This window comes from Morone saxatilis, unplaced genomic scaffold (assembly GCF_004916995.1).
Source record: "Morone saxatilis isolate NCDOM2014 unplaced genomic scaffold, NCSU_SB_2.0 Contig18, whole genome shotgun sequence".
NCBI lineage: Eukaryota > Metazoa > Chordata > Actinopteri > Moronidae > Morone > Morone saxatilis.
In genome coordinates this window covers 2,037,547-2,051,168 of record NW_023339740.1, presented here as the reverse complement: position 1 = coordinate 2,051,168, position 13,622 = coordinate 2,037,547, and the positions used below count along the sequence as shown (strand labels likewise).

Sequence of the window (13,622 nt, the reverse complement as noted above, 5' to 3'; positions counted from 1 at the left end):
CACATTCAACTAAAAACTTAACAACCATTGCTAACATGATTAATTACACCTGTGTGTGGGCAGTCCTGTGTGAGAAAGGTCGGCTGGGTCACTGGGATTGACCGACATTATCAACCACCTGATCTGATGGAGGTTCCTCACAGCACCAGCCTAATTTTTTGGGATTTTTTTCTCCAGATAAAGATATAGAGTCAACCTTTTATCTCTCTTTCTCTCGCTCTCTCTCTCTCTCTCTCTCTCATTCACAGCTGATGCCTAGTTGATGTGCGGGGCCCACTGAGCCAACCCCATTCTGTCAGTGTCAGGGAACTGAAACAGCCCCTCTCTAACCCCTCCGGACTGGTGGGGCCCAGGGACACTGAGGACCAGAAACAGCTTGTCACAATCAGCAGCTTCAGGCTCTGTTAGCATACAAATGTGGACCAAGACAAGGAAATACTTTTGTCTGAAGGGACGTATGGGCCATTATTTCCAGGTCTGGTAAAGGGCCCTGGTGGCGGTTAACCCTTTCTTTTTCTTTCTTTTTTTTACCACATGGGGATTAGGGATAGGGTTAATAATCTGGACGCTACATCTTGAACATATCTGAAATATTTTACATTGAATGTAGTATATGACTTACAATAAAGGCACAAAAGACAAAAAAGGAAAGTGATAGAAGTATAAGGCATAATAGAGCAATCTGACCAATAAATGATAAAGAAGAAACAAGCGTACGATTTGTACTTTTAACTTAGGCAAACTTAGTGTAATTAAGGAAATCAGTTGCCACACATATTTTGAGTTTTATTAGATCAATGTTTCTTAGTTGTGGTCAATTAAATAACTGGAATGAAAAAATATTGAGTGTATTAAACATGAAATACTGTGTTTTTATACTTAAAATGATTAAGTTCTGTTAATTTATTTTAATGAGTGGGGTGAATGAATATTGTGAGTTGCATATACTAAAAATATTTGAGTTGGTTTGATTTGAGTGTATATGTGTGTGACTGTATGTGTGGCAGACTCCAGGAACAATAGGCAGTGTTTATGCTGGTGCTAATTGGGATCTGAAGAAACAAAAGAAAAGGACACGCAGCTTTAAATCTGTAGCAGAGTGTTCAAGCTGAAATCCACGACGAGTCTGAGACAGATTCACTCCTTCAGATTGCTTTCATTTACATCTCAAGGAACTAGTCAGCAACGTCTCCAAGCTCTCCCAGTCATGATGACATTTTACTGGAATTATATCACCTGTACATAAAATACTGCACACATTTAAGTTCACTCAAAACAACTGCCTCAACAATTCTTTTTGAGTTGGGTTTAATTCATGTGAATGAATCTAGTTTCTTGGAGGATTAATTTATTTTAACGTGCTTCTTTTATTAAGATGTTTTGTCAGGTTTTACAGTGTGCCTTTTTAAGAATTTTAATGTGACATTTATAGTTTTTTGTGGGAAAAACACATCAGACATATTTGTTTATGTTATAATACAGGTCTGGAGTTTTTTTAGTAAGTAGGGGGTTAGAACAGATCTGTGTTCACCAGCGTTTCTATCGAGGAATCAGCCAACACCTCAGTATCTGACAGCAGGATCAGAACCACATTTCAAAATAAAATGTTCACTCTATTTTACAATTACTTTTATTAAACCTGCATATATATATATATATTCCGTACACTCCTCATTTATAGCTTCACTGATACAATATTTCCTTAATTAAGCATATTTTCTTTTAAAACATCAGCATTTTTACCAAGAAACTATCATCGGTACTTCTATTCCTGCTGATGGGTGTTGGTGTACAGTTTCCATGTGCTAATATTAGATTCTGCTTATAAAATTACAATATTGTTAAATGATTCCTGTCCGTTCTCTCCTCTTCAGGGCTTATTAAAAGAACCTTTCTTCAAACCACAATCAGTGCTCCCTCTCTCTGTCTTTTCTTTATTGTCAGTAATATCCACGCATTCATGTGATCTCAGAGTTGCGCTCTCCGGAGCTCTCCAAGGCACTCAGAATAAATCCTGGTACTGTTGGTTACTGCACCCCCACGCACTTCTACACCCACAGCACATGCAAATTCCTCCTTAGGAATAAAGAGTTGCTCCGTACACGTTAAAGCCGCACAATGCTGATAAAAAAAACATGAGGAAAAGTCTAAGATGGATTTAAAAAATGATACCAAACTACCACAAGAATATCAGAGCCCCTTAGAAATGTCAAGACGGAAAAAAATGACTTTAATACCAAGCATCTAAAAATGTGTAAATATGTGAATGCAGACGGATGGAGGACAGGTGGGGGGGTTTCGAGTGCTTACCTGCAGGAGACGGTGATTTCAATCTTTGTCGCAGGTACGGTGGAGTTGAGTGGGTCGAAATCCCCGATTGTCGCCATGGCTGAGAGGTTTTTCTTTTAAAATCACTTCTTCTGAATCCTTGAAGTTCTCACTTATATTACAGCTCGGATTCTCCCGTGGCTGTACCGTGCTCGTTCCATCCACCCGAGACTGAGAGACGGAGTGAATCGGCCGGCTCCGGTAGTAGTAGTTGTTGCTGCTGACGGTCGCTGGAGCGCAGTTGAGGGTTAGGAGGCATACCTGAGGATGAGGCTTTCATTCATGGCGAGAGGGGGAGAGAGAGAGAGACACACCGGAGCTACAGACGCAGATCTAGAAGCTCTTCGTTTCTCTCCATCCATCGCCAGGTGGAGGCAGAGACCTCCACAAGTTCTTCTGCTGTGCCTGGGCGAAACTTGTGGTCTGAGTATGGAAGGTGATTAGTGCCATAAAAGGAGCAGGCGGAGGAGAGGCGTTCAAGGCCAACAGAGCCCTATTGTGAACACTCAAATGGTGAGTACTCCAAATCTTTATGTTTTTATGTATGGACAATATATTTCAGCAACTGCTTGGCTTATTTGGGCAATGTTGGTTATTGAGGATGCTGAATCCATTTAATACATTTTCAAAGTCAGGGGCATTACGAGTCAGTGCCATGTCCCAGTGCATGAGGATCAAAGCGGGTCTTCCCATCACAATCAGTGGCGCATTAAAGAAGTGAAAGCATGCAGCTTTAAAACAACCAGGTAGGTAGCTGCTGACACCTAAATTAAATGAAAATATATAGCCAGATATAGAAGATGAGTCATAATAGCAAGGCTAAGACTGTGATAGACTAGCTTGCTTAACCAAATTTGTGTTGAGGTTGTGTTGATTTTTAGGTCATTTATTTTCTAAGTACATAAGCACAGAGGCAAAAACAACAACAAAATGCTGCTCAGCAAAAAACACAACTAAAGAAATTTGAATTAATGTTACGTCTGAACATTCACACCAATGACATTGAGCTTTCTTGAATCCAAAATGCAGGTCCAATGTATTTAGCATATAAATAACCTCAAAACTGACTCAAAATTAATTAATCAAAATCAGTCCACTGGGAGCTGAAATATGGCCACATCTGGTTTAAACAGCCATTTGGATTATTTCAGAAATGGATTCAGCATCCTCAATAACCCTCAAACCCACTCCTATATTGTCCTATTGGCCAAACAGTTGCTGAAATATTGCCCATATGCTCATTAATGCTAATTATGAAAAGTGCCCAACATTTGCAAGATAGCATTTGGAAGTCTCTAAATGCTGGGGACCCATACTTTACATTTCTAACATAAAACTTAAAACTTTGGGGTACTCAACATTTTCTTGTGTTTCTTTACTATTTAGGGAGACTTTTTCTACCATTGAGTAAACTAAGTGACATTTTATTGACATTTCATATTATATTCAATGAATACCAATAACAGTAGAGAACAACTGATAATGAGCCCAAATAGTGAACACAATAACTTCAGGAAGTTTGTGTAAAATGAGCAATTTGGATACATTTGGAGCAGTTTTCTTGATATTTTTAGGCAGTTTTATACCATTCCCTGTCTGTATTATGTTTTTTGTTTTATTTTCTTTCAACAGTCATACATAAATAATAGTTTCTTTGTTTTTTTTACAAATTCAGTGTTTTGTTCTCATTGTTCTATTAGCTTTTTGGCTGCTTTAACGGCCCACTTTTCTAATGCAGGACAAATCAGAAAGTGAAGAAATGAGTGAAAATAGCTTGTGTTCAGGTCTTCACTGTGCTCTTATCCTGTGCGGATTTTTTTAAGTTTAAGGAATGTAGTGGTGTACGGATTGCAACGGTGCTGTTAAAGAAAAAAAAAGGTGTGCATGATTTAGGAATTTGTACACACAAATTAATCAATTCATGCTCTCAGTTTAATATCACATATATTTGCCCCCTCCCCACTCTTGTAGCGGGCAGCAAACACCCTTGGTGCTGTTTTATCAAATTAAAGTCACCTGGCAAGATGGCAGAACTGAGTTGGGAAAGGAAAAATAATTGCCATGTAAGGGTGACAGAAAATGCTAAAAGCTAAAAGAGGAATCGGAGGAGAAAGAGTTTGATGAGTAAAGACAGGAGACGCAACAAGAGGGCCGTGACAGAGACAGGGAAGAGGAACATATAGCCACAGAAATGTAAAATAAACAGGGAAAGCAAAAGAAGGAAGACACTGAGAAAGCAGACCAGACCCTCTCCTTTGTGGCATTAATCCCCATTAATCTTAATTAAGTTAAACCCATCAACAGTTGATTAGTTAAGATAAATATTTTATGTTTGAATAATTCATGAACCATGAAACATTTTAGCGCTCACACCTCCGAGGCAGCGGGAGGATGTAGTTGACTGGGTTCAGGCCAGGTTTCAGCAAGCACCTGCTCTGCTGTAGTATCACTGTGTGGGTTGACCTCTGACCTACACATTTAAAAGGGACCTGAGAGAGACTTTTACCACAGAAATCTGTTAAAATATGACGATGCATTTATCTTAACATAGCTGAATTTAGCTACAAAGTGTGAATTTGAACGCCCCAGTTATACAATTGCTTTATGCAATCACACTACATTTGACACAGAATTCTCATTTGCCAAACTGTACTTTGTCTCATCTGTGTTAAGAAAGACCACTTAACATCAGCTCAGCCGCTAAGGGAAGTAGATAGTATGGTGTAAATAGTTAATACATTTCACCATGGATGATAATGAATAAATCACAAGTATAAAGCTACTTTTATATGCTGAAGCTAATTCATTTAGAATGAAATAAGCAAGCCGCAAATACATTCTCTTTTTTCATTTATTCACAATTGCCACTTACTGCTCAGTTCACCTTTCATTGTAGCCTGCCAACAATTAAGAAATCAAAGGTAGAATTACTTAAAAATGCATCAACTGTACAAAGAAGAAAACTTTAAACCTCAGGATGAGTGCAATGCAGCATTTTAATAAAGAGATTCTGAAATAAAAATTAACTTGTAAAAACAAATAAAACCATTATATGCCGCAATTGAGAGTAATGCAAAACAAGTAAACGAAAAAGTGACAGACTGAGTTTTTGGAGAGTATTTGAAAGTATCTCAGAATAAGTCATTTCAGCTATGTGAAAATGACAGTAATGCTTTTGTGTGTCCTGTGATGCTCAACAGCTACAGGCAGACTGTAGAAATGATGCCAAAATAAAAACAAATGATATGAAAGCTTGACTGAATTATAGCTCCTCTTCAGAAAAGGTTTCTTACCAAGAAAGCTGACAGAGAGGAGGCCATGCCTGAAAGTCTCAAATAAAGCTGGACAGATTTGTGTAGGATTACAAAATAAAACCACTTTGACAGCCCAGGCAAATACATGCGGTCATGTGAACCAAATACAAACAAATTCCTTACAATGTCAAAGAAAAAAGGGATAAAAACTAACGTGGCTTTAAAAATAGTTTAGCAAATGTCTTTTTGTGGTACAAAGAAAGCAGAATTTGGCTTGGAATCTATAGCAGAACACCAAATTCTGCCAGTAAAAAGACAATTGCTTATTTGAATTCTTTCTGAGAGTGAGATGTGAAAACCAATACCACTTGTGTCTGTGAGTGAAATGCAGAGCTGGAGTTAGCCTAACCTAGCATAAAGTCTAGAAACGCCTGACGACGTCCAATCTGAAAAACACACCTAACAACACCTCTAAAACTGACTGATCAACACGTATCTCGTCTTTTAACCCATACTTGGACAGAAAAGTAAAAATCCAGAACTAACAGGCTAACAGATTAACTGTTGTTCATTAAGAAATATGGTAATTACACCACCAAAATCCCCCGAAAATGTCAAATTGCCATTTTTACATTTCTGTTTGTGTGTGGATTCAGTAAACTAGATAAACACGTTAATGAGCTTTAGAGGTGTTGATATGCATATTTTTGAACTTGAAAAAAGGCAGAGCTAGCTGTTTCCCCTCAGTCTAAACATGTCCCATCTCTAGCTCTGCACTAAGACATGATATTGATGACAATCTTCTCATCTTACTATCGGAAAGAAAGTGAGTAAGTGTACTTCCCCAAATTCCTACTTGAATTATTCCTTAAAATCAATAAAATCCTCTTCAGCTACAGTCTCTTTCAAAAGCAGAAATGAACATCTCTTTGTGCCTTAAATTTGGGTGTGAATGAAAAATGTCAACTGTATCAGTTTGTCTATAAGACTCAACAGCTTTATGTTACTGTACAACTAAAAAAGACTTATAGTCCTTCAACAAAGTGAGTGACAAAGGGGCAAAATTCCAAAAGCTTCATTGCAAAGCTAATGCTGCTAATGCTCTACAATCAAAACTTTTATTAACAATCTGCTGCAAACACCCCAAGCTCTTGAAACCATTTAAGTAACAGAAATACACCTGAAACTGGATCAGAGTAGTAGAGGTCTGATCCAGCATTACTGAAGATAAAAAAGGCACAACAAAACGTCCTGAGGTACAGCAGCCGTCAAAACCGTTTGGCAACACCGACAAGCTAGTTTCAAATAAAATCTCTCAACAGAAATCTCTGAAGAAATTTACTTTAAAGTGTGAATCTAGCTGAGAGTGGCCCAGGTAGAAATGTCGGTCTAAGTGTGACCTGAAAATACAGCTCACGTGTTTCGGAACAACAGTTGTGTGGTAACAGCTGGGCGGAAATCTCAGCACAGGCAGGAATCACGTGGACCTCGTTTCACTGGAGTCCAACGAGAAAGGACTCTGGAAAGGCATTCGGTTCACAGGTTTGCTACCACAATGCTCAGTGCCTCTTGTGCTACCATGTCAGTGCTAAAGAAGAAGAAGAAGAAGAAGAAGAAGAAGAAGAAGAAGAAGAAGAAGAAGACCGGATATGAACTCAAGTAAAGGACATGACATTAGACTGGCGAGGTGAAAAGATCGTTGCTTCATCTTCTGCATTTTCAAAAACTGAGTGAACAGTCGCTGTAAATGTTTAATCCTTATTTTATGAAGATAATATTTTGTAATATAACTTGAAAGTCATCTAGTTCAAGGATAGGATCAGATTTTGTTTAAGGCATCTACCTCACATACCATATGTACGCCTGCTGGTCGCTGTAATCATCCCTTCTGTCCATACAGGCTGAGAAGAGATAACTTTCTAGTGTACCCCGAAATAGGGCCCAAATATCACATTCTGTTGCATCTCACACCTCTATATAATGACAGACTTTTTGCCCAGCATGCAAGTGTGACCACTCCTAACCACTATGAACACTTTTGCCTTGTGTGTTCTGGTTCAGCCAACCCTTCACACAAACTAGTTTGTACGCTTGAGTTCCCACTGAGGCTTCAAGGTTTCAGTATGCTTCAAACAAAGTGCTTGTTGGATCATTGAACAGCATCCCATAAGTCATTCGGGGTGCTGCGTCCGGCAGTTTCTGTGACTTTCTGAGACCCATAATCCTTCCACTTCACACACTGATTGACAAGGTGTACGGAGGTGAGAAAGTAGGCAGGTTTTGAACTTTTTTTGCAACACCATGAATGCCTTCAACACGAAACTGTCTGAAAAGTATGCACCCTTATCCCCATTTTAACATTCCCTTAGACTTGTTTGGACGACACTTCATACAAACTAATTGTCAGATTCACACTGTAAGGCTTTGTGGCATCATCAATCAGCACGATACCCCTTATCCCGAGTCAGATTTGGGGCGCTGTGTCTGGCAGTTTCTGTAACTTTCTGAAACCTTCAATCCAGCCACTTTACCCAGTGATTGGGTCCCTCACAACAACTGGTGTAAATACTTTTGCCTTTAGACGTGGTCAGACATGTTGTATAATTGTTGTTTCAAGTATGGTGAACCCTGAACTCCAAAGGGATTTGGCCAAGACTGAAATTGCTTATCAAGTCACAGAATATGGACAACACTTGGACAAAGCACAGACACTAACTCAAACTTCTGAAGCTTCATATTAGCTTAACGTGGACTGCAGATACAGTACAGTTGCACTACAAAGGAATGTCTTCAACCCCAGAGTGGACAGAAGGAATTACTACAGCAGCCAAAAACTCCTTCAATGTACATATGGCATGTGAATACTGCATTAGGACAGACTTTTAAAAATTCAACCTTCAACCTTCCATCCTTATCCAATTTCAATTTTCTGTGCTAAATTAGAAACCAAAAACCTTGGTACCATTTCTGTCAGAACACAATAAGTGCTGTATTTATCTCTTCTTCCAAATCCACCTGAACAAAAGAACTTTCCACTGCTTGGGTCAGTTAAGAATAGCAGCACAAAACAACAGGACTAAAAACATATCGCTTCCTGTGCATGGGACGGTCACTGCAAGGATTTTAAAAAAAATATGAGCAGATTAAGGAAGAACAGAGGAAGGAAGAATTCTTTATATTCTGCCTGTAACAGGCACAGACCCCATGTTCTTAGCCACTTACATTTCATTATCCCTTTTTGATACTGTGGCTGAAACCATTTCCCTCCCTGAATGTGACAGATAAACTCAACACACAAGATTAAAAGTCCAGAGAAAACTTGGAGGATCACAGAAAAAACTAAATCCGGACATGTAAGGTTTAAAAACAAAACCAAAGTAAGTTTTAAAAAAAAGAAACAAATGCTTCAGCCCTGCACTGAACCGAGATGTTTGGCACTTTGTCGTACTGAGTCCAGATGTGTTGAATCGTCTGTTGATGGATGGATGGAAGAAGAAGGAGGGTCTGAAGTCACATTGAGAGGGTTCAGACAATGGCGTTTGTGCCCCGGAGGCCTACCCCGCGGGCGAACTGCTCCAGCAGGCCGGAGATTGCGCCAGAGGGGCTGGGCACCGAGGACTTGAGGCCGACAGTGGAGCTGTAGGCCGCCAGGAAGACTTCCCGCACCGCCTCCAGGCGGGCCTGACGCTCAGAGGGAAAGGGACACCTGGAGAGGAGAGAGAAAGGGGGGAGAGGAAACAAGAGGGAGGAAGATAAAAAGACAGGAAAAAATAAAAGGTTAGGAAACTGAAGAAATCAGCAGAGGAAAAGAACAGAATGACGCAGGCAGAGGCAGTTTGGATCACTTGGGCCACAATGTACTCGTGAATTAACCATTACAGAGCTCACACTCATCATCATCACCATCTCTCTGCTCCTCTCCCATCTTCCCAGTTCCTCTCACTTCCTCCGAAATAAGATGGATAGACGTTATTTGCCTTTCCTACCGCAAGTGACGCCGGTGGGACACTCTCAATTTGGCAGTCTGATCAAGCAGATTAAAATGTGTCCCCTGCTGGGAGCAGAGAGTAGGAGGATGAGTCAGAGGGAGAACCCGGTGGAAAATTCATCTCCCAAGATTCTCCTCCTCGTCTATCGTATGGTTCAGTGGGGGGGGGCAGAGATCAGTGACGGCCTTTTTTTTTTAAGCACATACATTCCCTTAAATAAGAATACTGACCAAGATAAAAAAATCAACCTGTCAGTCCTCTCTGTTAGACACATACTGTTTCTGTGTTCTTCAAACATATATTTGGCGTATATTTGGCACTTTTGTACTGCAGTATTTTGTTATTTATAGGCTGGCGTATATGCCAATACGGCACACATTGAAATGCCATATGCCACAAAAAAAGATCTGTATGCTGCAATCATCATATGGTTGTTCTCATTTGCTGTTTCTTTATCACGGCTCATACACGTGTTAACCAGGCAGTCATTCCCAAGCTGCTGCTAATAAAATAGTGATTTAATGATCACAACATTGTCTGACAACTGTGCCTTGTGACTGGCTATAGTGGCATTTAAAGTGAGTAACCGCACACTTGGAGACAACAAAAGGTTGTCTTCTTTAACTTCATGGTCACACAGCCTCTGACTGAGACTGGTGACCAGTGGTTTCCAAATATTTTCATAAGATGTACCTCCCAGCCCAGTCCGAAGTACATCTTCATAAACACCACCATTTATGTTATTTGAATCAATTTCAAACTGGGTGTGATTTAACTCTTAATCCGATTTGGATATACTAGTGGATGTTACAATATTTTATTTTTTTGGTTTTAAGAAGGCCTTGCAAACCACCATAAAGCTTTGGTGACCCCCAGTGGTTGGGAATCACTAGCTGATGTTCTATATGGAGAAAAAACCCATCATCCAGTGACAGGAACTTGCTAAATTGATCATACCATGGACACCATCCAGGATGAGCTTAGTTTCCTTAGTAAGAACAACAGGAAAAGAAGCACAGGGTTTCCTTAGTACCTGAACCACATGTCACATACAGGACTGAAACTGTGTGTTTTTATTAATGGAGTCCCAATAGAAAGCCTGAGCAGAGGGACAATAATGGATGGGTTGTACATCGGGTCACTTACATCCGTCCACTGGGTCCTTCATCCTGAAAACTGAAGGGCAGGGGGGAGTCGTAGGCAGCAGCGACAGCAGACGAGGTTGAGGAGGCTGAGGCCAGAGGAGGAGGGAAGTGGGCGTGGTCATGGATGCTGCCACAACCCGAAACTATCTGCCAGCTCCCATACTCTGTAGAGAGGGAGGAACCTGACCGAGTGTAGTCTGCTGCTAACCTGAGAGACGGACAACAGAGAGAGTTAACAGTCCTACCTGTAAGCATCCAGGTATTCACAGGTCTTCCATAGTGCGGAATGATAATAAGCAGATAATAAGCCGAGCAGTTGCTTTCAGAAAAGACAGGAATACATTTGTGGAAGGTTCAACTAATCTTAACTCATATTTAAATTATTCATCACAAAGACTGAGTTTGGATGTCTGGCAATAATAACCCCCCCTCATTTTACACTTGTTTTTTGTCTTTACATAAATGTTATCATCAGCCTTTTGTTGATATGCCAACGTTTCCAAGACACACAAGTTCATTGTGCAGTTTTGAATAGAATATGAAATATCCAACATTTGAGCAGGGGTCAAAAGGGGGTCCTTTAAGGAAAAAGGTTGCGAACCACTGATGCAGCCCAATATCACAAATAACGGGCTTTACAATCTGTACACTATACAACCTTAGACTCCGATAATGGATAAGGAAAAACTAGTATATACTAGTATAATATAACTAAAAGGTATATTAGTCCAAAAGTATGTTTTAACGGTGTGAGGTTTTCATCTTATTTCAGTAATTCATGGGATAATTATTTTATTTTATTATTTTTTTGGCCTTTCATTGCCTTTATTGATAGTAACAGCCGAAGATTGACAGGAAAGGGGGGTAGAGAGAGGGGATGACAAGCAGCAAAGGGCCACAGGTCGGATTCGAACCCAAGCCGCTGCAACAACTCTGTACATGGGTCGCCAGCTCTACCGACTGAGCTAACCGGGCACCCATTCATGGGATCATTTATATACATAGAATTTGAGCATGGCCAAATAATTGTTTCATATCATCCAGTTCTGAACATTAGAGGAAGAGACTCTCTGATTGCCCATGCATGAGCTGCAGGCTCTGTTGGTTCACTGGTTGGTCTGCAGGGTGAGAGCACAGTGCCTCTGGTGATCATCCAAAATTTACATTACTCAACTTAAGTGTGTATAAAAATAAGATGGCACGCAAACTTGGGACTGGCTGATGGAGTTCACTCGTCTCACTCACCTTCTTCCAGGGACAGCCAACGGGCTGCTGCCAGTGCGTGTGACGCCGTGTTCTGACTGGTTGGAGGAGGAAGAGCTGGAAGACCTGGCCTCATTGAGTGGATGGGAGAGGTGCTCTTCCACAGGGTTCTGTTTATTCCAAACAACCATCTGAGGAGAGGAGGTGGTGCCTTTTCTCCTGAGGAGAAGAAGAACACATCAACATCCAGAGGAGGAGGAGGAAGACTGTATGTAGTAGCTTGTGATAGAAGTTTACCAAATGAATGTATGCCTTGATGGAAATACGAAAACTAGCTTTGTACTGATTAAAGGTTATTTTGATTCAACCAGCTTGAAATTAATAATTCCATGAAAATTAACCGACATGGAAACACGACTGGTTTGCTCCTTCATTGATCCAAATCAGTCCAATTGTGGGGCTAAGGCCCTGGAAGCTGGACATTAGCGCTGCATGAAAAAACACAGGGCAGTCATTTATTTCATTGAGACCAAACAAAGAAGAAGAATTTTTTTTTGCCAAAGTGCCACCTGGCACCTGGCAAGTTAGAGAGTCAAGTAGAAGTCAGCTTAAGCGCACAATCATGGTTGTGTGCTATTCTCCCCCTGTAAAAAAAATGACTTGCAGATTCCTTGCTTCTTTGTTTCTGATTCCACTGTCCTCAGCATTTTAACATCACAATGCAATACAGTGGTTCCCAAAACCTTTTTCCTTAAGGGACCCGTTTTCTGTCATTGAGTAACCTGACATTATTATATGGATATTTCATACTATATTCAATGTATAACAACAACTGATAAACTGTACAATGAACCCAAACAGTGAACACAATAACTGCAGGAACTTTTTATACAATTCTGTCTGTATTATATATTTTTTTATCATTTCTAAACAATTACACATACGAATAGACTTCTTTTTTGACACTTCAGACTTCCCTGATGCTTGGCTATTGCTCTATCAGCCCTTTGGTTGTTTGAACTTTTCTAAGGCAGGACAAGACTGTTTATCAGAGAGTGCCATCGGCAGAACCACATTCACGGACATAAACCCAGCGGACGCAGAAGAGCTACGCGACTGCGGTCTGCTCCAGAGGCCTGCTCAACCACCGACCCCCACTCCTGCAACCAGCCCACAGTGGAGGCGCCACAGGCGGAATATGAGGAAGCAGAAGAGGGGAAAGCGCGGAGGTATCCAGGCTAGGCTAGCGGCTAGCCCTCACCGGCCGGCTATCCCTACCATCACACTGGCCAACGTACACTCGCTGGAAAACAAATTGGATTATATCCGCCTACTTCGCACAACTTCTAAGACTGTGGGTGAGTGTTGTGTCCTTGTGTTCGTGGAAACATGGCTTAACAACAGCGTCCCGGACTGTCCCGGACTGTGCCATTCAGCTAGCCCGGCTAACATGCTACCGGGCAGACAGAGCGCTCGTCGAGGGGGGGGAGACTCGCGGCGCGACTCTTTGTTTACATCAGCGATGCCTGGTGCCACGACGCTGTTGTGGTCTGCAAACACTGCTCATCACTGGTGGAGTTTATGGTTATTAAATGACGGCCAGCATGTCTAGACCATACACAGAGGTGCCTATAAAGCCCGTTCCCTCCCCCACCTTGGGGCCTCAGACCACACCACTGTTATGCTAATGCCAGCATACAGGC

General features: G+C 41.0%; 2 protein-coding genes across 2 annotated transcripts in view; both read right to left on the bottom strand.

Annotated features, from left to right (window-relative positions):
• The window catches only part of LOC118327731 (copine-8-like), a 45,127-nt gene extending 42,530 nt beyond the window's left edge, over nt 1–2,597 (bottom strand). The window contains exon 1 of the mRNA XM_035661161.1: nt 2,311–2,597. Coding sequence (XP_035517054.1) covers nt 2,311–2,387 — 77 coding nt within the window. The 5' untranslated portion in view covers nt 2,388–2,597. The remainder of the gene's footprint in view (nt 1–2,310) is intronic.
• Nucleotides 2,598–5,161: 2,564 nt separating this feature from the next.
• The window catches only part of LOC118327730 (myotubularin-related protein 14-like), a gene marked incomplete at its 5' end in the record, with an annotated part of 14,590 nt that continues 6,129 nt past the window's right edge, over nt 5,162–13,622 (bottom strand). Inside the window, 3 exon segments of the mRNA XM_035661160.1 lie at nt 5,162–9,288; nt 10,718–10,924; nt 11,962–12,138. Coding sequence (XP_035517053.1) covers nt 9,108–9,288; nt 10,718–10,924; nt 11,962–12,138 — 565 coding nt within the window.